The 25,484-nt window shown below is 41.6% G+C and overlaps 1 protein-coding gene across 1 annotated transcript; it reads right to left on the bottom strand.

The window, feature by feature from the left end:
• Positions 1 to 354: 354 nt before the first annotated feature.
• Positions 355 to 25,073, bottom strand: LOC129867045 (uncharacterized). Its single transcript, XM_055940156.1, has 14 exons — positions 24,803 to 25,073; positions 24,448 to 24,480; positions 23,887 to 24,008; positions 19,818 to 19,935; positions 18,237 to 19,683; positions 8,551 to 11,131; positions 8,240 to 8,387; positions 7,528 to 7,655; positions 7,395 to 7,430; positions 6,699 to 6,973; positions 6,175 to 6,263; positions 4,223 to 4,440; positions 4,080 to 4,128; positions 355 to 3,418 (listed from the first exon to the last, which is right to left on the bottom strand). The coding sequence occupies exons 1-14, from the start codon at positions 24,940 to 24,942 to the stop codon at positions 3,052 to 3,054; spliced, it is 5,751 nt and encodes a 1,916-aa protein (XP_055796131.1). The 5' UTR covers positions 24,943 to 25,073; the 3' UTR covers positions 355 to 3,051.
• Positions 25,074 to 25,484: the final 411 nt, after the last annotated feature.

Genomic DNA, 25,484 nt, shown 5'->3' with positions numbered 1-25,484 from the left:
CATGTTATTTTTTTAATGATAAATATTTATTTCTTAAGATTCACCCTTTCATTCAAAGTGTCAGAAGACAGATATCATGAAAATAAATGTAAAGAAATACTGAAATGTATATTGATTGTAAATTATAAGAGTAGATTATTATATTGAGTAAATCTGTAAATACAGTACGTAAAAATATGAGTATGAACGTTTGACAAGAATGGTATGTACACTTTTATTTTACAAAATCCGTTGGCACCACATTACATACCAAATATTATAGTGTCATGGACATTATTTTCAGTAGCACTCTGCCAACAAGTACACAAAAAACCTCTCTTCCTTCCTTCCTTCCTCCCTTCCTCCCTCCCTCCCTCCCTCCCTCACTACAGTACATACACTACAAACTAGTGACAATATCACGCTATTAGACATTTAACAGTTTGCTCATGTCACATCAGACAACAATTTTCTTACAGTATTTTTGACACGATCATCTACAGTTCATGAATAAGTAAACACCAGAAGTGTGAATGATGTGAATGCATATCAATTTCAGTCATAAAGATAAGCTACCAGGTGAGCTACTGCTTTACTCTGACCATGGGCCAGGTCCAACCCAGTTTTTACATGGTTCTCATGTTATATAGCCATGTCTTTCACTTTGTAAGTTGACCCATGTGTGTAAATGGCACTAACAAAGTTAGTGTTTATTTCTGTAAGCCCCTTCCCACTGTTTATCACTCAAAGCTTTGTCAGTTACATATCACGACAAGTGCCAATCCTTTGAGGAACCAGGGTAAGGGGATCGGTGTACTGTACTGTTCAGATTTAAGCTGTGAACATATTATTTTCTAATTAACAGATTATGGGGTTAATAAAGTTCAACAAAAATGAACTGAACTACAGAAACCTGGCAATTTTCAAAAGGCAAGAAAACATTTGCAAAAAAAGTGCACAAAAACAAATTCCCAGTAAAGAGGCAAGAGTAATATTGTCTTTGCTCAGTATTTGGAAGACTGCATTGCATAGTTTTAGGACACAATACTGCCATAATAGAACATCTTGGAACATGCTATTCCACTAACATTAACAAGATCCAATTACTGACCAACAAAAACTATTTCTACAGTGCATTTGGGAAGTATTCAGACCCCTAGACTTTTTCCACATTTTGTTACATTACAGCCTTATTCTAAAATTGATTAAATTGTTTTTTTCTCCCTCATCAATCTGCACACAATACCCCATAATGAAAAAGTAAAACAGTTTTTTAGACATTTTTGCAAAAATACTGAAATATCACAAGTATTCAGACCCTTTACTTAGTACTTTGTTGAAGCACCTTTGGCAGCGATTACAGCCTCGAGTCTTCTTGGGTATGACGCTACAAGCTTGGCACACCTGTATTTGGTGAGTTTCTCTCATTCTTCTCTGCAGATCCTCTCAAGCTCTGTTAGGTTGGATGGGGAGCGTTGCTGCACAGCTATTTTCAGGTCTCTCCAGAGATGTTTTATCGGGTTCAAGTCCAGGCTCTGGCTGGGCCACTCAAGGACATTCAAAGACTTGTCCCGAAGATGCCACCACCATGCTTCACTGTAGGAATGGTGCCAGGTTCCTCCTGACTTGATGCTTGGAATTTAGGCCAAAAAGCTATCATGTTTCTTGTTTCTCATGGTCTGAGAGTCCTTTAGGTGCCTTTTGGCAAACTCCAAGCAGGCAGTCATGTGCCTTCTACTGAGGAGTGGCTTCTGTCTGGCCACTCTACCATAAAGGCCTGATTGGTGATGTGCAGCAGAGATGGTTGTCCTTGTGGAAGGTTCTTCCTTCTCTACAGAGGAACTCTGGAGCTCTGTCAGAGTGACCATCAGGTTCTTGGTCACCTCCCTGACCAAGGCTATTCTCCCCCGATTGCTCAGTTTGACCAGGCGGCCAGCTCTAGGAAGAGTCTTGGTGGTTCCAAACTTCTTCCATTTCAAAATGAAGGGTGCCACTGTGTTCTTGGGGACCCTCAATGCTGCAGACATTTTTTGGTACCCTTCCCCAGATCTGTGCCTCGACACAATCCTGTCTCGGAGTTCTACGAACAATTCCTTCTACCTCATGGCTTGGTTTTTGCTTTGACATGCACTGTCAACTGTGGGACCTTATATAGACAGGTGTGTGCCTTTCCAAATGTCCAATCAATTGAATTTACCACAGGTGGACTCCAATCAAGTTGTAGAAATATCTCAAGGATGATCAATGGAAACAGGAGGCAATTTCGAGTCTCATACCAAAGGGTCTGAACACATATGTAAATAAGGTATTTCTGTCTTATTTTTAATACATTTGCAAAAATTCTGAAAACCTCTTTTCCCTTAGTCATTATTTGGTATTGTGTGTAGATTGATGAGAGAAAAAAATGATTTTATCAATTTTAGAATAAGGCTGTAACTTAACAAAATGTGGAAAAAGTCAAGGGGTCTGAATACTTTCTGAATGCACTGTATGTCCAAGACATATACAGTACATCACAAATGTACAAGGCAGTTGGTGCACTCCAATCCCCTTGCATCTGCATCAAGCTATTAGATTGCTGCTTACAGCCACCGCTTTTCATCCAGCACCATTGTTTCAACCACTTCATAAGTCTCTTCTCCTTTGCAGAGGACAGAGCACTGGGTTCAGGTGAATCACTGTGTCTCATTTCCGTAGTGCTGGAAGTTGAAGAGACCTTAAAAGTACTGTACCTCCACTCAATTAACCAGTTCAGCAGTTCAACAGTAAGCTGGAGAAGGGGGAGTATCTTTCTACTGATTGTGATTGAGAAATTCACAGTATTGTTACATAACCATCCAACAGGGTCAGTCATTGACCTATTCCCTAGATTTGAACTAATCTCCCTGTTTTTCTCTTGGATGAGGACTTTTCAGGTACAAAGTCTGCTGCATTTTGTTCAAGGCCATGCTGGTCATCTTAGCTTCAACCAAACTAAATACAGTAATAGGTGACAGGAAAACAAAGTTGAATGTTTGCGTGAAAGAAAAGGGAAGCTGTTTTGATATATATTCCCTTTTGTCATTTTTTACCTCATACCACAACTTTGAGTCTGTCATCGGCATTGGGTTTGGCTGTGGACTTGTTTTCTGTCTCCCCAGTCTTTCTTGGCACCTTTGGGCTGGAGGTTGGCTTTCTGGTTGTCAAGGGGCTGTTCAGTCCTTTTCTCTGTAGCTGGGGGCTGGATGAGCGCAACTTCCTGTTGAGCTGAGGGCTGGACGAGCCCAACTTCCTGCCGAGCAGGGGGCTTCGGGAGACTTTGATTTTAGGGGGCTGCTGCAGGGTGTCCATGGGCTTCAGGGTTCTCAGGCTGAGAAGCCCACAGTAGTAGTTACACTGATGCTGGGTCAGGAACTGCTCAAACACCTTAGGAGAACCATCCTCTGTAAGGCCTTGATACCTGCAATGCAGAAGTAATTTCCTTAGAGTTGGATAAGATGATGTGGACCAACTGGTAAAACATTAGCACACATATATGCCTACTTTAAATAATAGCAGCAACAGAGATGGGGAGTAGTGAACTACATGTAGATCAACTGTAATTTAATGACATTTTGCCGTAGCTTGGTGGTAGTTTTACTGAATTCATATCTAGGTAGTGTTTTCTCTAGTTAATTACCTTTTTTCCATGTAGCGGTGTAGCTAACTACTGGAAATACACACTACCTTATTTTTGCAAAAAGATAAGAAAATATGGGTAAAGTAAGCAATCATTTCCTTTCTTTTTCAGCATCAGACCTGCTTAATACTCACTTGAAATGTTTAATAGGCTAAATTACACATTATGTTAACTTATGACCCCAGAGTTATCTGTTCTTGTAATTTGTAGTTTGACATTTCAGATATGATAATAAAATAAAAAAAGTAGTGAACTACTTTTTCAAAGTAACTATAGTTAAGTAAACTCGATTTCTCTTAAGGGTAGCTGTAATGTAGCTTAACTTCTTCCAGTGTGAAGTAATCGTTAGCTTGGTAAACTATATTTTCAGAGTAGCTTCCCCAACACTGAGCCTTAATGTGTATTTCCATATGACAACCTAAATATATAATGATATACAAACCCCTTCAATTTTGTGACGATTCTAACTTTAGTGATCTTTGGTCCAACACCTGAAATAAACAAATAACACGGATCATTTTATTTGAACTGCCTTTTGTTCTTCTTTTTCTTTTGAGAATGACCTTGTCTGCTAGTCTTTCTTACCCTCCAGCCCAGTGACCAGTAAGTTGCCGTTTGTCCATTGGTGGATCCAATGCTGGAAGGAGCAGCATTTCATTTCCACCTCTGAGGTGGCTCTGGTGATGAGCCTGTCTTTGGAATCCATCATACAGTACTTGAGGAAGATGTCCTTCAGGTCAGCCTCCACAGTGGCATATGGGACCGAGTTGGCAGGGCGGTACATCAGATAAAGAGGGCTCACTCTGTGTAAGCATGCAGAAAAACAAAGGAAATGAATGACATAACCATACTCTGTCGTTTTTTGTCATTGATTTACTCATACAATTGTGTATTGATAATGATCATTGATAAGTGTATTGATAATGATCATTGATAATAATCAAAATTTGAATTGCAGTCATTATACACTGCTCAAAAAAATAAAGGGAACACTTAAACAACACAATGTAATTCCAAGTGAATCACACTTCTGTGAAATCAAACTGTCCACTTAGGAAGCAACACTGATTGACAATAAATTTCACATGCTGTTGTGCAAATGGAATAGACAAAAGGTGGAAATTATAGGCAATTAGCAAGACACCCCCAAAAAAGGAGTGATTCTGCAGGTGGTGACCACAGACCACTTCTCAGTTCCTATACTTCCTGGCTGATGTTTTGGTCACTTTTGAATGCTGGCGGTGCTCTCACTCTAGTGGTAGCATGAGATGGAGTCTACAACCCACACAAGTGGCTCAGGTAGTGCAGTTCATCCAGGATGGCACATCAATGTGAGCTGTGGCAAAAAGGTTTGCTGTGTCTGTCAGCGTAGTGTCCAGAGCATGGAGGCGCTACCAGGAGACAGGCCAGTACATCAGGGGACGTGGAGGAGGCCGTAGGAGGGCAACAACCCAGCAGCAGGACCGCTACCTCCGCCTTTGTGCAAGGAGGTGCACTGCCAGCGCCCTGCAAAATGACCTCTAGCAGGCCACAAATGTGCATGTGTCTGCTCAAACGGTCAGAAACAGACTCCATGAGGGTGGTATGAGGGCCCGACGTCCACAGGTGGGGGTTGTGCTTACAGCCCAACACCGTGCAGGACGTTTGGCATTTGCCAGAGAACACCAAGATTGGCAAATTCGCCACTGGCTCTTCACAGATGAAAGCAGGTTCACACTGAGCACATGAGCACATGTGACAGACGTGACAGAGTCTGGAGACGCCGTGGAGAACGTTCTGCTGCCTGCAACATCCTCCAGCATGACCGGTTTGGCGATGGGTCAGTCATGGTGTGGGGTGGCATTTCTTTGTGGGGCCGCACAGCCCTCCATGTGCTCGCCAGAGGTTGCCTGACTGCCAATAGGTACCGAGATGAGATCGTCAGACCCCTTGTGAGACCATATGCTGACACATGCACATTTGTGGCCTGCTGGAGGTCATTTTGCAGGGCTCTGGCTGTGCACCTCCTTGCACAAAGGCGGAGGTAGCGGTCCTGCTGCTGGGTTGTTGCCCTCCTACGGCCTCCTCCACGTCTCCTGATGTACTGGCCTGTCTCCTGGTAGCGCCTCCATGCTCTGGACACTACGCTGACAGACACAGCAAACCTTTTTGCCACAGCTCGCATTGATGTGCCATCCTGGATGAACTGCACTACCTGAGCCACTTGTGTGGGTTGTAGACTCCGTCTCATGCTACCACTAGAGTGAGAGCACCGCCAGCATTCAAAAGTGACCAAAACATCAGCCAGGAAGCATAGGAACTGAGAAGTGGTCTGTGGTCACCACCTGCAGAATCACTCCTTTTTTGGGGGTGTCTTGCTAATTGCCTATAATTTCCACCTTTTGTCTATTCCATTTGCACAACAGCATGTGACATTTATTGTCAATCAGTGTTGCTTCCTAAGTGGACAGTTTGATTTCACAGAAGTGTGATTGACTTGGAGTTACATTGTGTTGTTTAAGTGTTCCCTTTATTTTTTTGAGCAGCGTATTACTTACTCCAGTGAAAAGCCAAAGTTTTCAATCACCCTCGCCTCAGCAGCAAAGATTTTGCAATACTCCCGAACTGTGTTTTGGATTTTGCACTCCTGGTGAGACAAAATGCAAAGATGCATTGCATTTGTGTCACATTTGTTTTCTCATATGCTTTTTCTCTACAATCTCCAATTCAATGTTAAACTAGTCAAAGCCAATTATGCATTGGTTTGCACACTGGACTCTTTTAAGTTTCTTAAATCTGTACCTGAATGCTGTTATTCTGTCATCCAACCAGTGGTCACCAGGGTCATATTCATTAGGGCATACCATAGAAAATATTTTGCAACAGAAAACGGTAATTAACGTTTCTTATTGGACAAGTTCAGGTAGTCCCGTCCCTCCCTGTTTCAGTCCATTTCCTTCTGTTTGGTGCCTACTGAATATGACCCAGTACAGATGACTTCCTAAGCTACAATACCAAGTCAGAGCAATACAAAACACTACAGGAGGGCTGTCCTCGTGATGTGATGTACAGTAAGACTCACCTGCTTAGTCATTTCCATGTTTCTCTCTGCAAGGTTGCTGTCCTCATTGGTCCCATAGGCGATGGGGTTTTGTACTTTGATGATGCAGTTGGTTCCGGATTCAAACACAGGGTCCAGGCCATAGATGACCTTCACCCTGCAGGCCTTGTGTGCACAGCCCTCTCCCAGGTGGGCCTCTTGTGTCATGATGCGCCCAAAGAACTTCTCACCCCAGTATCCCGGGTCTGCTAGGCCTTTGGTGAATAGCATTGGAGTCATTTCTATCTCTTCTCCAACTGTAAAGGATGCAATATGAATGTCAGAAACTCTCCGCAGGAGCAGTAACATTGTGTTATATCATAGCAATAAGGTAATCAACAATACAGTGAGTTTAAGTTATTTAAGCAATAAGGCCTGAGGAGGTGTGGTATATGGCCAATGTACCACGGCTAAGGGCTGTTCTTTTCACGACGCAACGCAGAGTGCCTGGACACAGCCCTTAGCCGTGGTATATTGACCATATATCACAAACCCCCGAGGTGCCTTATTGCTATTATAAACTGGTTACCAACATAGTTAGAGCAGTAAAAATAAATGTTTTGTCATACCTGTGGTATACAGTCTGATATACCACGGCTATCAGCCAGTCAGCATGCAGGGCTCGAACCACCCAGTTTATAATATTGTATAAACCTCCTCAGAGCCTATGAGGCTTACCTTCTAAATCCTCACGCAGGAAGTACTCTGAAAGTACTGCAGAAAAAAACAAACACAATTAGTAACTCATGGAATACATGGTTGAAGTAATGTTGTGGGATTTGAAATATGCCATTAGGTTAACATAATTTACAGTCTACGCTGAGAAGGAAGTCAGTTGAATCAGTCCCAAATTCGTTCTTGATTGTGCAGCCGTACACCCCACAATCTTGACTGGATGTCTGGACGATGGCCAGTGCTACTTGGCTCTCATCTCCTCCACTGGGAAATTAAAGAAGATAAAAAGGTTGACGTGACACAAGACACACGCTCACAGCATATTCAATAATGTATTCACCTCCACAAGAGGTCACTGTGAGACTGAGACAGACAGTAGTGCTGCGTGCCATGCTTGCATGAGGGGAGATTTTGCTGACCTAGCAGCCAATAGCACAGATTTATACTTTAAAGCCCCCTGGTGAATAGCGAAATAGTGTCTGGCCAAAGCTTCACCTCCCTGTGTCAGTCAGGATCAGAGCTGTGGGCTCCCTCGTCACATAAACTGGACACCTCCCAGAGTGAGAATGAGAGAATGACATGGCTGTGTGATAAACCCGCTGCTAAAATTAAAGGCTGTTCATCTTCAGAACATTAGTCCTTCAAATATAGCACAGGGCCCAGATGAACCAATCAATGGGGCTATTAATGAATGCTTACAGTAATATTGTACAAAGCAACTGCTTTCAGAGGGCAGGTGTCTAATACTGTAACTGCATGATGGCGTTGATCAGAGTGAATATAAATGCCATGTCACCGCTAGATTGTATTGCAAGCAGTTACTGTAAACTCTGGGATGGGAGATTTACCTTCTTTTCACCTCAACTATCTCTTCCTCGTCCCTGTACCACTTGATGGAGGAGTCACTGAGCACGTTGAAGAACTGGCACCAGAGTTTCAAGTGTCCTGAGGCATCTGGGAAGGGCTCTCCCCTGATTTTACGGATAACCTGAGGAGCTGGGTGGGGGGACACCAAGGTAAAGATATACTGTACATGATTTCCTCTAACGTTTCTACTTCATTCAGTGGCAGCTTCCTGATCAGCTCCTCCTGATATGAGACACCAACACCAAGAGATGGACATAGAAACAATATTGGATTTCCTATTTTATTGTTTTACCTTTGAAGGGGTTCAGCTTCTCCTTCTCAGGAGGTTTGACCTCAGTCTTTGGGCTCTCTGGCTCCTCTGTGTTGGTCTCCACAACTTTAGGCACCTCCAGAGTTGCCTTCCTACGGCTCAGCAGAGGGGAGCGTCTCTCCAGCGGTGGGGTCTGTGAGCCTGCTGGGGCCTGCAGGAACGCTGCCCTGCGAGCCTGACTGGGCGACAAGTATGGAGCCGCCTCCTTGACCTGGGTGTCCAGTGGGCTACCACCCACACCCAGCGCCACCACTACCCCTTCTCCCTCCCTGGGGATGAAGATCTTGCGGCGAGCTCCAGACGCCAGCTCCTCAGGCGTGGCAGAGCGGATGAGGGTCAGACTGTCCCTTCTTTTCAGCTTGGGGCTGCTCTCACAAGACAGGGAGGACGTTGGGGTGTCTCCACCACTCTGCTCCAATCCTGCCTTCTCACTGTTAGCAGGGTCATCCACAGTAATGGCAGGGGGAGTCCTGGACATAAACCTGCGAAGAGTACTGGGACTCCTGGGGGGTGTTGGGGGTTTGACAGCAAGCCTCTCAATAGGGGTTCTTTCTCTTGGTTCATCACCAATGATGTAAGACTCTATCCTTGACTCTTTGAGTGGTTTTACTTTATCAGTTTCAGTAATACTGATGTCCTCAGCTTTTTGGATTGTTGTTTCTTCTGTTGGCATTACAGGTTTATATGACACAGAGGGGATGTTGTCTATCACGCTATGTTCCTTTGTTTCTATAGTCTGTTTTTGTGGAATACTATGGGGTTTGTCAGACTCAGGGGTAGAAGAATTTTCTAAATCACTCTTGACCCCCCTGAGCATAGCCGCCAAGGATTCTGATTCTTTACTCTCATTTTTAAGAAGCTCTTCGCTTTCAAAAGGGCTATCCTCACAGATTACAGAAATAGGAGGGACCACAAACAGAGGCACTTTGGGTAATTCCTCTGGTGTTCCTGTATCTAAGACGAGGGGCTTAACTTGTGGATGCTCATGGTCTAGTTCACTATCATCAGAATATGAAACATTTATTTTAGGAATTAACTTAGTATCCATCTTTGTGAGGCACTCACTATTAGTTGGTTGCTCTGCCGTAGGCGTTTTTGCCTCTTCAACTGGTGTAACTTCCTGCACTTTCTCCATTGGTTCGATGATAATATTATTCTGCTTACTTTCTTGAGTGGGTGTCACATCAATTATCACTGGGGTAACAGCTGCACTTTTTTCTGTGATCATTATGTCTAAAACTTCGTTTGCATCATCCTTTTGGAAAATGGCTGACTCTGATGTAGGTTCATTGGGTGTAATAGGTATTAATGGCTGTGTAGGCTCTTTGACTTCTGGGTCCGTAATCTCTATATTTGGTATAATCATTGGCTCTTCTTTTGCCTGTTGTTCTGTCACAATAATTTTGATTTCTGGGATTTTAAGAGCAGAATCTACAATTCTAATCTCTTTTACATTTCCAGAATGTCCACCCAGATGAGTGGCATTAGCCTTTCGACTGGTAACTGATGCTGCCACTGGTTGCTCAGCGGGCACAATGGCAGAGCCTCTCACAGGCTGTGTCTCTAAGTGGCTCTTAGATTCACCCAGCATTTCTACCTTTATCTCAGTCACAATTTCTTCCATTTCAACCCGTCTCTCCATAGTGAGGGTTCGCACCTCATTTCTCTGTAATCTCACATTCTGTTTGCCAAATGGACAGTCAAATAAACTTTTCTCCAAAGCAGGAGTACATTCCACTTTTAAGGCACTTTCAATGCTTTTCTCTAAAGCTAAGGTAGATTTCCTTTTTGTGTTGAGATCATGGTCCTCTATGCTCTCCACTGCCACAGGAGGGTATTCATCTGTTATTTTTAGATCTCTATTCTTTAAACTCTTTTGCAGCAAAGTGGGAGAAGATTCCTCCAATCTTTTAAAATGTATCTCCTCCTCCTTGTTATGTATTTTCTCTTTACTCTCCTCTAAAACCGGGATGCATTCTATGTGTGCTTTTGAAGAAATTCTCTCTACATTCTCTTGCAAAGTATCAATATACTTGTCTTGGGATTTAGAATCGTGTGTATTAACTTTATCATCCAAAGTAAGAGTCTGCTGCTCTTGTGTTTTAAAATGGCATGTTTCAATTCTCTCTTCTACAGCAAGTGTTTTGATATAAAATATCCCTTCACTCACATTTAAAAAGGGACATGGTTGATTCTCTGCTTTGACATCACCTTTCTCTCCTTGATTCTTATAGACACTTTCAATGCCCTTCTCATCCACATGCATTTCCTTCTCTTTTTCACTTTCGATGAGGCACTGGCTGACTGTGGGTGGGACATTATTGTTAGGAGCACTCCCACTGTCATCCATACTAGTTAGGTTTGACATGTGGGGACCTGCTCCACTGCTGGGGTCTGGGTTCTGTGTAGAGTCAGATATACCCTGTTTGTGTAAATCTTCAGTTTTATCATTTAGTCTTGTCACCTGATCAGTCCCGGATGAAAACACTTGGATGTTTATCTCATGTGGGGCTGAGACAACCATGTGGGGGACTGAGTCTGCCTGGGTCTGATCCTCAGCAGCCTTGAGGCAAAAACAAACACAGCTGTTTAGTACCACATAATATCAACACTCACATGGTATTTGGAAAGCCCTGAACAACACCATAATTAATAACAACACCATGATAACTACTATGTTAGGATTTACCTTAGTGGTAGCCGATATAATCATATTATCTTGTGATAATGAATCTTTATCGACACTTAGCTTTGGAGAAGTATCACAAACCAATAATGATTACCTGCAACGAAAAGGGTTTTTAAATCATTGACAAACTATTTGTTATGGCCAACCACATGACCAAGGCCAGTATGTTCACCTTTGACTATTGAACACTCAGTGCTTCTTTTAGACTGAGGAAAGTTGTTTTCCATAATAAATCAGTTTTAAAGAATGACCAGAGATATAATATAATTCCAGAATATTTAAAAATCCATATCAGAGTTTGGTAACACTTTATTTGGATAGATGGTTTGTAGATGTTCCATAGATATTCAATAACTGTCAACAACATTTCAACTATCTACTATCCCTATCCCTAACCCTAACCTTAACACTTACCATAACACTTAGTCTAAACCTAACCCTTTGTCACGTTCCTGACCTGTTTTCCTTTGTTATGTATTTGTTTTAGTTGGTCAGGGCGTGAGTTGGGTGGGTTAGTCAATGTTTCCAGAATATGTGGGGTTTTGTGTTCGGCCTGGTATGATTCTCAATTAGAGACAGGTGTGTATCGTTTGTCTCTGATTGAGAGTCATACTAAGGCAGCCAGGGTTTCACTGGTGTTTTGTGGGTGTTTGTTTCCTGTGTCAGTGTTTGGGCCACACAGGACTGTTTGAGGTTAGTCACGTTTGTTGTTTTGTATTTTGTAGTGTTTTCTTGTTATTTACATTAAACATGTACAATTACCAATCCGCATCTTGGTCCGATCCATGCTCCTCCTCGTCTGAGGAGGAGAACGACATTGACAACCTTAACACCCTTACTGTAACCTTAGCAAGCAGATTCTTAGCAAGCAGATTCTTATCAACAGATAGTTTGTTGATAGTATGACCATCTGAAGATAAAATACAGTATATGGGAATATCCAAATAAAGTGTCACCCAGTTTTCAACATACGTGAACTGTATAACCTTTGTGAATATGTTAAATCGGTAAATGTGTACATAATGTTTGTGTGACCACGGACAATTTAAAAACAATGTTTGCGACCTGTCAGTTTTCATGAACTCTCCCTTACCCATATCGAACAGGCTCAAGGTTAATTGAAACCAAGTGTTGGAAAATGTCAAGTGTTTAAAAACGGACAGCTTTATCTGCACCAGATAAGGTAAACGGTTCCTCATTTTTTCCACACAAAGAAAAAACCTGTAACCCAAATACTGCTACTGTATTACATATGGCAGTCTAATAAGGGAAATAATCATTTGATCTGATGATACAATTAATGAAGCAATAAATTAAACCATTCTATCGTTTATTTTATTTCATGCTTTTCTATTTTGCAGTAATGTATTTAAAGGGGGACCATGTGTTGGGATAATTCAGATGTTTTCTTGCCAGGTACAGTAGGTTAAAGGATGCTGAAAATGGACCTGTTGTGTTGAAGTTGGGGATTTCCCCAGTCCTTTAACAGGTGTGTTTACACAGTGAGCTGAATGAATGAGTGCCTATCTGTTGACAAGGGAATATCATCCCACCTCAAGTGACTAATGCTCAAAGTAATTTGCCGTTGCTGAGCACATGCTTAGAAAATTTAATTGTCTTTGGGGAATTAGGGACAACACGTGACTTTAACATAAAAGTCTAATTATATTTTTATCAACATTTCTTCTGTTTTGAAAAATGGAGCCATTAAAAAGTAACATTGCCTGTGGCAAAAGCAATTTCCATGTTAATTAAAACAATCAGACGCATAAATGTTTTATTCTAATGCAATATTTTTACTGGATTACAGGATTGTTTGAAGAGCAGTATGTAGTATAAATATGTGAATAATAACGTTTATCATTTTGAGGAATCTATCTGCAACTTCCCCTGGGTTTTTTCTCAGGTCATTCATTTTCTTATGTGACGTCAAACAGACACGTACAGTTCCATGACATGTTAGAACAGGAGAGTTCGAGTTGTGTTTAATGAAGAGGAACTGGTGTCACGTTCAGTCTAAAAAATGTTACTCTAGCCCGAACAAGGCCTCTTTAACAGAATTTTCACTCTTGTGCACAAACAAAGTTCTCTCAATTGTTATGAGTTCCTCCAATTGATTTGCCGCAACTTCTAACATTAACTGGCCACAACAGGAAAGGGGAGTTGCAGTTCCACATTATGGAGAAACATATCCACAAAACCATTGTTTGTGTGAAGAGTGGAGAGCAGCTCCCCTTACTGCATGTTCTAATGTTCTAATCCAATATAAACACAATAGGCAGCAGACTTCGAGGTTAATTGGAATTAGCACCGTAGGGGACTAATAGAATTAGTGTCATCATGTGTCACACTGGCATTGAGAGAGATGTTGATTCTAGTTACATTACTGAGACAATCTGTCAGATTGCATTTCAACAGGAAAGGAAGTAAAGCCATTAAACAGAACCATATCAGTTTGCCAGTGAAGTTAATCTTTGATGTGTCATATAGTTGCGTTGTGTACGGTATAACATTACATTGAACAACGTCAGTAAGTTGTGGGCAGGACTATAATCAAACAACGATTATATATACAGTACCAGTCAAAATTTTGAACACACCTACTCATTCAATGGTTTTTCTTTGTTTACTATTTTCTACATTGTAGAATAAAAGTGAAGAAATCAACACATATGGAATCCAGTAGTAACCAAAAAAGTGTTAAAAAAAACTAAATATATTTTATATTTGAGGTTCTTCAAAGTAGCCATCCTTTGCCTTGATGACAGCTTTGCACACTCTTGCATTCTCTCAACCAGCTCCATGAGGTAGTCACCTGGAATGCATTTCAATTAACAGGTGTGCCTTGTTAAAAGTTAATTTGTGGAATTTCTTTCCTTCTTAATGCATTTGAGCCAAATTGGCAATTAACTACACCTCAGATTGCAGCCCAAATAAATGCTTTACAGAGTTCAAGTAACCAACACATCTCAACATCAACTTTTCAGAGGAGACTGCATGAATCAAGCCTTCATGGTTGAATTGCTGCAAAGAAATCCCTACTAAAGGACAGCAATAAGAAGAAGAGACTTGCTTGGGCCAAGAAACACGAGCAGTGGACATTAAACCGGTGAAAATCTATCCTTTGTTCTGATGAGTCCAAATTTTTGGTTCCAACCGCCGTGTCTTTGTGAGACGCAGAGTAGGTGAACGGATGATCTCTGCATGTGTGGTTCCCACCGTGTAGCATGGAGGAGGAGGTGTGATGGTGTGGGGGTGCGTTGCTGGTGACACTGTCAGTGATTTATTTAGAATTCAAGGCACACTTAACCAGCATGGCTACCACAGCATTCTGCAGCGATACACCATCCAATCTGGTTTGCGCTTAGTGGAACTGTTATTTGTTTTTCAACAGGACAATGACCCAAAACACACCTCCAGGCTTTGTAAGGGCTATTTGACCAAGAAGGAGAGTGATTGAGTGCTGCACCAGATGACCTGCCCTCCACAATCACCCGACCCCAATTGAGAGGGTTTGGGATGAATTGGACCTAGGGCTGTGGCAGTCACGAAATTTCATCAGCTGATGATTGTCAATTACCGTCGGTCTCATGGTAATTGCCCATTAATTAACATAAAGGAGTTCCACACATGCAAGCTGCTGATGCGTGCCTTTGAAACATCTACATTTTAAAAGTCTAAAGTGTAATAAATCCATTTAATTGCCTGTACACCATCACAATAAATCCATTATTAATTTTAGGCAGGTCTTTTCTATGAAACATTATAATATGAAGAAGTGCCATTATTTTATATTATATGATTTTATAGTAAGAATATAATTGAACTTCACTGAATAAAATTGAAAGAATATTTTTCCTTGCTAGTGCGTGCATGGAGCTGTTATTCTGTATTCAGCTTAAATTGTGATCATTTGAATCATTTGAAAATATGCTTGATTTTGAGTTATTTGGCAACTTCAGTTGTGAATGATACAAACCTTAGAATGTCTTATGAAATAAAAACATATATGGGCTGCATGATTCCACATTATTGATGATGTAAAAAACTTTAGTGGTTATCTCGCCACAATGACAGGGGTCAGCAGATGTGTCCGGTTCCTTCTCTTCCATAAAGCAGGTCATCTCGGTGTCGGCACGCACTTACAACTTTAGTTGTTCTACAAACGTTGAGCTATATGTTTTGATTTTTAATACATTGTAAGACTGCATGATGAGACTCTAATGATGATTTGAAAAGAGTCACTTGAAAGGCATGAGCTCTGCTTTCTTATTGTGCAGTCTGTACACACTCCAATAGTCTCTCATTCACGATTTGACAACTTGATAATGCCTTGAATTTCACGGCGGCATCCCCTTTGTGGCCATAATGCACCCTAAAGAAATGCATGCCTTTTTGGCCCGGAGTGCTGCGTAGTGCCCTTCTCCCTTAGTGTTCTGCACAATCCGAAGCTCGCGGACGCACCTGCACGTGTCCTTATCCAATTACGAGGTGCATATTGAAGATATTGGAAGAACTGTCCACATTGACTTTTCGTCAGCCAACAAGAGTAAGCCTAATGAACAGCAAAAGCACTAGACTATGTCAATCTACTATCCCCCATAGTACAAAAGTCGACCAATTCTATTCTGTACAAGAAATAAATATTTCGAACATCGTCTGAGACACTTGTGGGATGCGATAGGTCCCAAATTAATACAACCACTAGCATCAAACATTTTTATGCAATGTGGCTGACACAACATATCAGAATGTTTAGCTTAAAATGTTGATAAACTATTAGGCTATTTCTTCACATTTTAAGCGCTGCAATGCGCACATGGCAGTAGGCTATAAGCGCCAATGGTCCATTAGCGGAAAACACCCTTATCAAAAGTGACCGCAAATGCAATTATGCATGAAATGCTTTTATAAAGGTACATTTTATGGTGAAAAATATCTTCCCCAAACTTTTAAACCTACGCACTGCTTATATATGCTAGTTAGACTCTACACCCCTTGTAAAGTGGATTCATTTGCTTAATTTTAAGAAGTTATTTGGCCACTTTAGTTGTGATATAAACCTTACTAAAACATATAGGCCTATGGGATAGGCTACATGAGGTGTGCGACTATGATTCAAAAAATTCGAAAAAAAAAAAGACATTCTTTCTTATGCTGGGCATCATTCACAAGTGATAATATCATTCACAAGTGGTAGGCTAATATTGTCACCCATCAGACTATCCTTGATTTAATCTTGTCTTTACATATACTAAATAATATATGTGTGACATTTGTTTTGATTTAGAATGTACCATTATCATGCACCTGTCTCGAAACAGGGGCAGCGGGAATAAATGCATGTCATCTATGTACTTAAATAGCATCTATGCTTTTCCCTGTGGTTAATTTAAAAAAAAAATACATTTTAATTTTCATGCCAGCCAAGTAGGCTATACTCCTGTTGTAAATGTGAGCAATGTGCTTAATATAAGGAATGTTCGACAAATAAATATAGCAGTCCTAGCCTATAGAAAGCTGATGGGATCCTCGTCTTTTTATTCGTGGCCATCACTCTGTTTTCTTGCGCAATTGCATAGCCTATAGAAATGTTGCGCAACATGAGCTCATGGGCTCTCATGAAGTGTTTGATTAGATTTTCAAATACATTTGCATTGATGTCAGAGTGATTAGAGGGACAATAGATTGCTGAGTGCCAGGCAGTTAGCAAGTTTGGTAGCATCAGAGCTTGGAGAAGCCTAATTACCGTGACAAACGGTAATGTGGAATTTGACTGCCTTCATGACTTGTAACCGCCGGTGTGGCGGTAAAATGGTGACCGCAACAGCCCTAGTTGGACCACAGAGTGAAGGAAAAGCAGCCAACAAGTGCTCAGCATATGTGGGAACTCCTTCAAGACTGTTGGAAAAGCATTCCAGGTGACTACCTCATGAAGCTGGTTGAGAGAATGCCAAGAGTGTGCAAAGCTGTCATTAAGGCAAAGGATGGCTACTTTGATGAATCTCAAATATGAAATATATTTTGATTTTTTTTAACACTTTTTCAGTTATTACATAGTTTGACGTCTTCCCTATTATTCTACTTTGTAGAAAATAGTAAAAATAAAGAAAAACCCTTGAATGAGTAGGTGTGTCCAAACTTTTGACTTAGTATTTTATTTAAACTTTTTGTGAGGGTAGATCAGCTTTAATATTGTGGACAGATGATTATATTATCCAGCAGAGCTAATTGTTAAAATATAATGCTATTTCATGGTCACAACATAATGGTAGGGTACGCCTATCTTAATGTCTTCAGTACATGCAAATGGGTGCTAATACAACCCTAAGAGTTTGACATTGAGATAGATGTAGAGTTTTGTCATTACCATCAAAGCACAATGAAAACAGTGCACAGAGAATTACAGAATGTTTTTCATTTCAATTCCTAGGAGTTTTTGTAAATACATTTTTTTTCAGTTTATCCAATCTCCCTGAGAATTATTTGTATTAGTCAACACCAGACCGCCCCAAATGGTCTCATTCTTTTATACAAGTTGGGCAGATTCACTGTTTCCCCCACTACATTGCTTGAGGTGTTGCTCTCGAGTGATACTGATGCACTGAAACCCACACTCTCAAGAGTCTAGATAGTCTGACAGAGCCTGGCTGACACACTTGCCCCCATGTTGCTGATTAGTTTCTTTAATGGGTTAGTGTGTTCTGTCTGTTTTAGACAGTACAGTGGCTACGAACACACAACAAACAAACTAATAGTCTCTGTTATGATTCATCTGCATTCAGCATGTTCTTTGGACTTGCTCTAGCTATTTGCTGTGGCTTAATCATATGTACCATTTTATCTGTTGACCTGGAGTGGTTAGACTCAAGTCTTGTTGCACAAATGTACAATCTATAAATAGCCTTTAAGTGGCTCCCTACTGCAGTGTGCGACTGAGCGGTCAATGTAATCTTAGACGCAACAAGGCACAACTTACCTCACTGAGGGCTGGAGGGCCAGACATGGGCACTGTCTCCGTAGTGTTGCTGATCACCTCCAGACATACATCCATGGCCCTCTGCTCAACATGCTCCAGTGAATGAGGCACACTCTCTGGTGCTCTTTTGGAAGCTGAAGGGGGTTCTTCTGGGTGTGAAAAAGTAATTCCACGCTTGTGTTCATCTGGGTTCAACCGCTCCAATGAATCTGGCTGCTCATGTGGTAACAGCGTTATTGGGGCTTTCTGTGGCCCATCTACCTCCATGGGTACTGTCTCCTCTGTGGGTTTTTTATCAACAACATCTTGCTCTTGTGGATGTGGATGGGGAAGGCTAGGGTATGGCTGTGTTGGGGCTAATGGATGACCTCTCTCGCTCTCCTGACCTTTCACATGATGATCATGAGAAGCATGATCCTTCTTGCTCTTACCAAAGAAAAAGTATTTGACTGAGTGGAGCACATTGGAAAGAGTTTCCTGCATGTGGTGGTGATCGTGATGATCTCCCTCCTTGTGGGCATGCGCCTTAGCCTCCATTTTGACTTCTGAGGCTGTGTTGCTATGTGCTGTTGTCCTATGCAGCTGTTCTGCCTCTCTTGCTCTTTCTTTTTCTCTCTCAATTGACAGTTCTCCCCCTCTCATTTTTTCTCTTTCCTGTTCTCCAAGAATCCTCTCTCTGTCCGTCCCCTTTCTGTCCTCCCTCTCTCTCCCCTTCTCCTCTCTCACATCTGTTTCAGGATCAGCAGCAGTAGTATCCATTATCTCCGCTGGCAATGTTTCCTCCACTTGTGCAGGGATCTTTTCTTCAGCAGTCTGTGAATGAAGAGTATCTGCCAGAAATTGAGACAAACTTATCCCTCCATCATATGAATTTTCTCCGGTGCCCGGTCCTGTATGATTACTGCCCGGTCCTGTATGACTACTGCCCGGTCCTGTATGACTACTGCTGACAACACCAGAATCTACACCATTTGAGATCTTTATTTTCTTTTTGGCTTCTCTGGTTTCTCTGTTGGGAATTTTGCCCCCATTCTCTGTAGGTTTTACTGGAGCCAGTTCACTGACTTTAGCACTGACCCCATTAGGTTCTTCAACAGCAGGAGCTAGCTGCTCCACAGCCTCTGCCCCCTGGCTGACTGTGATCTCCTCCCCATCTGATGGATAGGAGGGGACGCTTGAGGCCCGGCGCTTCCTCTGAGAGGGGATCGGGCTGCTTCGGAGAGGCTGCTGTTCCCGAGGCTCTTTCTGGACGTTCTCCTTGCCCCTTTTCCTGCTCTCCTCCAACTCCCTCTTCTTGTTCTCTGCCTTCTGTTTCAGCTTGGCAAAGAACCTCTGGTGGATCTTGTACTCGCTCATGGTGCCTACCTCCAGAACCCCAGAGCAGGAGACAATGCCTTTGCTGTTCCTGGCTGAAGCCTGATAGATGGCTGCATCATCCACTGTGCAGCTGCAAAAAGAGAGGTTCAAATAATTTAGGGAACTGTGCAGGGATCATTGAGCACAAATTCAAATATAAAACGCAAATTGTAATTGTTGAATTATCTGGTGTAAATGGTATATGGTTTTCTCTGTCTTACTTACTTGTAAATGTGGAGTATGTGAGTTTTTCCATTGCAGACAATTTTATATTTTGGAAGACCGCAGTATCGGTCCAACTCCATGTCGTCTCGGTACCACGTCAGTTCTGGGGCTGGGTTACCTATGGACATCACATGGAGATGGTACATCACAGACATACAGTATAATATAATGACTTGGTTTAAACCTAAAATACATCTATATTTGATAAGATATCTCTCATTAAGAGTATGCCCTCATTAACCTCATTTTTTAATTTACAAGTTACCCTTGAGATTTACATACAGTAGCCACTAATCATAAAACAAATCTACGTTTTGAAAGGAAATTGTATCAAGAACAAAGGCATGTTTCAGACTGTTGCATCACAGCAGTATGCAAGGCCACAAGTTTTACTGCGGTGGTTGAAAAGCAGCCAACCCAAGTGCCAGAGGGAAGGCAACAGCAAAACCTGCTTAGATTTTCAAACCTATTTTTGTCTTGATTCTCTGCGCCAACATTATGCCATTGCATCATTTAGTCTCAGCTGCCTTTATTTTTTAACTGCTTTTTTTCTTTTCACGTTATTGAATACGCTTTAGAATAATTGTAAAGAACAGGAAGGCCTGCACACTGTTTATGCTCCCAATTTACTGCTTTATTGACTACACTTGTAGAGTGCTCACATCCCAAAATATACACATTTCACCTCACATGACCATTACGCACATGCAATGGTGGGTGAGGAAACAATTAAATTCACTTTTGCGCATAGTCAATCATAATTATTCACAGAGGTACATATGGTCATATTGGATTCTATACATACAAATGTGTCCAAGTTAAAGCCTAGGCAACAGTAAAAAAAGAGATTACATTGTAAGACCCGTCCATATGACCATTACGCGCAGGACGCGTGGTGGCCATAGTTATAACTATAGCGACCCACACTACAGGACCAAAAGTATGTGGACATCTGCTTGTCGAACATATCATTCCAAAATCATGGGCATTAATATGGAGTTGGTCCCCCCTTTGCTGCTATAACAGCCTCCAGTCTTCTGGAAGGCTTTCCATTAGATGTTGGAACATTGCTGTGGGGACTTGCTTTCATTCAGCCACAAGAGCATTAGTGAGGTCGGGCCATGATGTTGGGCGATTAGGCCTGGCTTGCAGTCGGCGTTCCAATTCATCCCAAAGGTGTTCGATGGGGTTGAGGTCAGGGCTCTGTGGAGGCCAGTCAAGTTCTTCCACACCAATCTCGACAAACCATTTCTGTATGGACCCCTCTTTGTGCACGGGGGCATTGTAATGCTGAAACAGGAAAGGGCCTTCCCCAAACTGTTGCCAAAAAGTTGGAAGCACAGAATCGTCTAGAATGTCATTGTATGCTGTAGTGTTAAGATTTCCCTCCACTGGAACTAAGGGGCCTAGCCCGAACCATGAAAAACAGCCCCAGACCATTATTCCTCCTCCAACAAACTTTACAGTTGGCACTATGCATTGGGGCAGGTAGCGTTCTCCTGGCGTCCACCAAACCCAGATTTGTCCGTTGGACTGCCAGATGGTGAAGGGTGATTCATCACTCCAGAGAACGAATTTCCACTGCTCCAGAGTCCAATGGAGGCGAGCTTTACACCTCCAGCCGACGCTTGGCATTGCGAATGATAATCTTAGGCTTGTGTGCGGCTGCTCGGCCATGGAAACCCATTTCATGAAGCTCCCGACGAACAGTTCTTGTGCTGACGTTGCTTCCAGAGGCAGTTCGGAACTTAGTAGTGAGTGTTGCAACCGAGGACAGAATTATTTTTATGCGCTTCAGCACTCAGTGGTTCCATCTTTGAGCTTGTGTGGCATACCACTTCGTGGCTGAGCTGTTGTTGTTTCTAGATGTTTCCACTTCACATTAACAGCACTTAGAGTTGACTGGAGCAGCTCTAGCAGGGCTAAAGTTTGACGAACTGACTTGTTGGAAAGGTGGCATCCTATGACGGTGCCACGTTGAAAGTCACTGAGCTCTTCAGTAAGGCCATTCTATTGCCAATGTTTGTCTATGGAGACTGCATGGCTGTGTTCTTGATTTTATACATCTGTCAGCAACAGGTGTGGCTGAAATAGCCGAATCCACTAATTTGCAGGGGTGTCCACATACTTGTGTATATATAGTGTATTTCAAAAACAACTTGTGTACCTCTAATAATATCAATGAGATGGGCACATGTAGTAGTTACAAAAAATCATATATATGTGTACCAAGTGGAGACCTGGATGGCAGGACTAATCAACGTGACATATTCCTGTAAGAAATGGTCTGATATCAAACTCTTGGTTCAGACTAGAGGTCGACCGATTATGATTTTTCAACGCTTATACCGATTATTGGAGGCCCCAAAAAAGCCGATACCGATTAATCGTCCGATTTTTAAAAATGTATTTATTTATTTGTAATAATGACAATTACAACAATACCGAATGAACACTTTTATTTTAACTCAATATAATACATCAATCAAATCAATTTAGTCTCAAATAAATAATGAAACATGTTCAATTTGGTTTAAATAATGCAAAAACAAAGCGTTGGAGAAGAAAGTAAAAGTGCAATATGTGCCATGTAAAAAAGCTAACGTTTAAGTTCCTTGCTTAGAACGAGAACATATGAAAGCTGGTGGTTCCTTTTAACATGAGTCTTCAATATTCCCAGGTAAGAAGTTTAAAGTTAAGGTTATTATAGGAATATATCATCAACCATGTGTAGTTAGCTAGTGATTATGTTAAGATTGATTGTTTTTTATAAGATAAGTTTAATGCTAGCTAGCAACTTACCTTGGCTTCTTGCTGCCCTCACGTAACAGGTAGTCAGCCTGCCACGTAGGCTCCTCGTGGAGCACAATGTAAGGCAGGTGCTTAGAGCGTTGGACAAGGAACCAGAAGGTTGCAAAAACGAATCCCCGAGCTGACCAGGTAAAAATGTGTCATTCTGCCCCTGAACAAGGCAGTTAACTCACCGTTTCTAGGCCATCATTGAAAATAAGAATGTGTTCTTAACTGACTTGCCTAGTTAAATCAAGGTGTAAAAAAAATTAATTATAATAAATAAAATCGTCCACAATTGGTGTACAAAAATACCGATTTCCAATTGTTGTGAAAACTTGAATTCCGATTAATTCCGATTAATCGGCCGACCTCTAGTTCAGACCTTTAGGAAACATGGTGGACAAACGGTGAATCCAATACAATTCTCTTCTCTGTAATAGATTATCAGTATCTCCCCCTCCTAGGAGGCTTAACATGTTCAATACCAATGTATCTCAGAGAGCTGATGTTGTGACGAGCTTCCATGAAATGCGCAGCAATAGGCGTTTCTCTGATGAAGAGTCCTGATATTACTCCTGTGTTCTGCAATCCTTGTTTTCAGAGCTAGTTTAATTTTATCCTACATAGTATAGACTACAAATAAACTTGATCAGGTATACCATATTTTTTGTGGAACACGTAATGATGCCTGCAATCTTAATGGCCTTGCCCGTGATAGGGTGATTGAACTTTTGCATTTGTTCGTAAAGTTACACGGCCGCATCTGTAATTATTGTTTGGCACATTTTGTCTAGGAAGGTGCTACGCCGCATCGGTGGAAGATCAGACCTCACCACCATTTGACTGATGTTGGGGGTGCTTCTGAAAACTACCCTTGGGGGTTCTTTAAATGTCTTTTCCAGTTGTGGATCAGTGCTGGGTCATTGTTTTTTAATGATGTGGTCGAACTGTTTGCCAAGTGGGGAGTATTGAAGGAAGCATTGAACTCGTTGGTCAGGGGGTTTGGGGTGGATAAGCATTCGTGAGCAGTCATAACCATTTTGAAGTAACTTGTCTCTTTGCATTGTCTTCTGCAAGAAGAGCAAAAGTAATCGTTTCTCATAATTTATCGCCATTCTTACTTCATTTTTGCATCGCTGTTTAGAAGTTGGTTTGTTTCTCCGCTTTTATTTTCAAACTAACCACGGAGTGACTAATACTTAATACCAAATCCTCAACTCACAACTATCTAATGCATTCCAACACACATACACAACTCTGAAGGAGGTAGGCGTACCTGTAACCACACATGTCAACTTCACATTACAGTTCTCTGACACAGCCTTGGATTTAACGGTGGTCTCAAATACAGGCTGGGTGTCCTCAGTCAGCTGAGCCATCACACCGAACAATGTACTCCTGGAGAGAGAAAGGGTGCTTTAGCTTGAGTGTCTGTTCTTCAGGGCATGTGCTAAAGTACTTTCCAATGAGAAGACCAATATTTCAGGGATCTTTTAGCCAACCTTTATTCTGTACATTGTTTATTCCAGGCAGGGGAAGAAGGCAGTTACTTATCATTACTGATTGTGAAGGGAGATTGCTCTCTCAAACATTAAACATTTCTCAGCAGTTGAAAAAGTGACATGGTAAAAGTACTTACAAAGTTATATTTTCAACAATGTCATATCAATGAAATTGTATATCAACGTCAATGTTCAATAACATCAAAGTCAATATAACAGGTTCACTTACAGCATTGTTAAAAACCGGTGTAGATTTGCTCTTTCACTCTTGGGGGTAAACCGGGATGTGTGGTTAAGATGTTAGTTGGAATAGGTGTTGTAAAAGTATGCATTACCTCGATGACCTGGATTGAGAATACCTTGAGTAGCTATTCAGAGAGAAGGCAAATAAAGGCAGCTCATCAGACATATTGGTGGTTTTGTGTCTTAGATTCTCTTACACGGGACTCAGTTGTATTTATAAAGTAGGCTACAAAAGAGATTCTTACTGGTATTCTAAGATTTGTGCTTTTCTTAAGAATGCTGAAATACTGTTACTTGGTTATTACTTGCCATGTAGCATTTTGGACTTCAGGAAACAATCCACAGATATGTTGAGATGGCCGAAATATCTAATGAATGTGTGTGGTGGACAAAGTCGCACTGAAACGCCAAGCGTCACACTGAAACAAGTAAGAAGAGGTGATCTACCTGTTTTCAGGCCTGACATTGGAGAGGTAGTTGCTGCTCTCCAAGCGGCCATTCGAAGAGCTGACCTCCTCCTCATTGTAGCTTCCGCCGGACCTCCCGTTACCAGAGTAAGAACGGGTCATTGGTCTTCTGGAAGTCATTGTCCACGCAACAGATATTCCCACAAATATAAAGGAAATGTGTCTACTACAGCAGACTGCTCCTTGAGTAAAAAATGCTCAGCTTGTCATGGATCAAAGCCCCAGGTTCAAGTTGCAGTGTCTTACCGGTGTAAGAGTAGCTGGAAACGAAAGGAGAAAACAGCTGTGAATACTGTTAAATGTTGGTCTAGGTTAGTCTGGGAAACCATTCACTCATTCGAATAGATCCTTGAAGAAAATATTACCTGTATGCATCTTTCTCAAGCAATGCAACAATTATCAAAACTCCAAAGTAATTCAGACAGTGGCAACTGCTTTCCTTTGACCAAGCTAAGCAGTTGCAATGAAAAAGGTATAAATGTGAACCGTTATCAGGCTCTACAATGGTTATTAGGAGTCAAACTGAACCCTTAGACATTATTTTAGAATTCAGAGGTTAACATTGAACTCAAACACTTCTTGGTTGAAACAAAAGTTGATGAATTTGTGAACTTACCATTGATAGGCTTTTCAGAGTCCCAGAGGCAAAGCTCTGACTGCAA

This window comes from Salvelinus fontinalis, chromosome 12 (assembly GCF_029448725.1).
Source record: "Salvelinus fontinalis isolate EN_2023a chromosome 12, ASM2944872v1, whole genome shotgun sequence".
Lineage (NCBI taxonomy): Eukaryota > Metazoa > Chordata > Actinopteri > Salmoniformes > Salmonidae > Salvelinus > Salvelinus fontinalis.
This window is presented reverse-complemented; position numbering and strand designations above follow the sequence as displayed.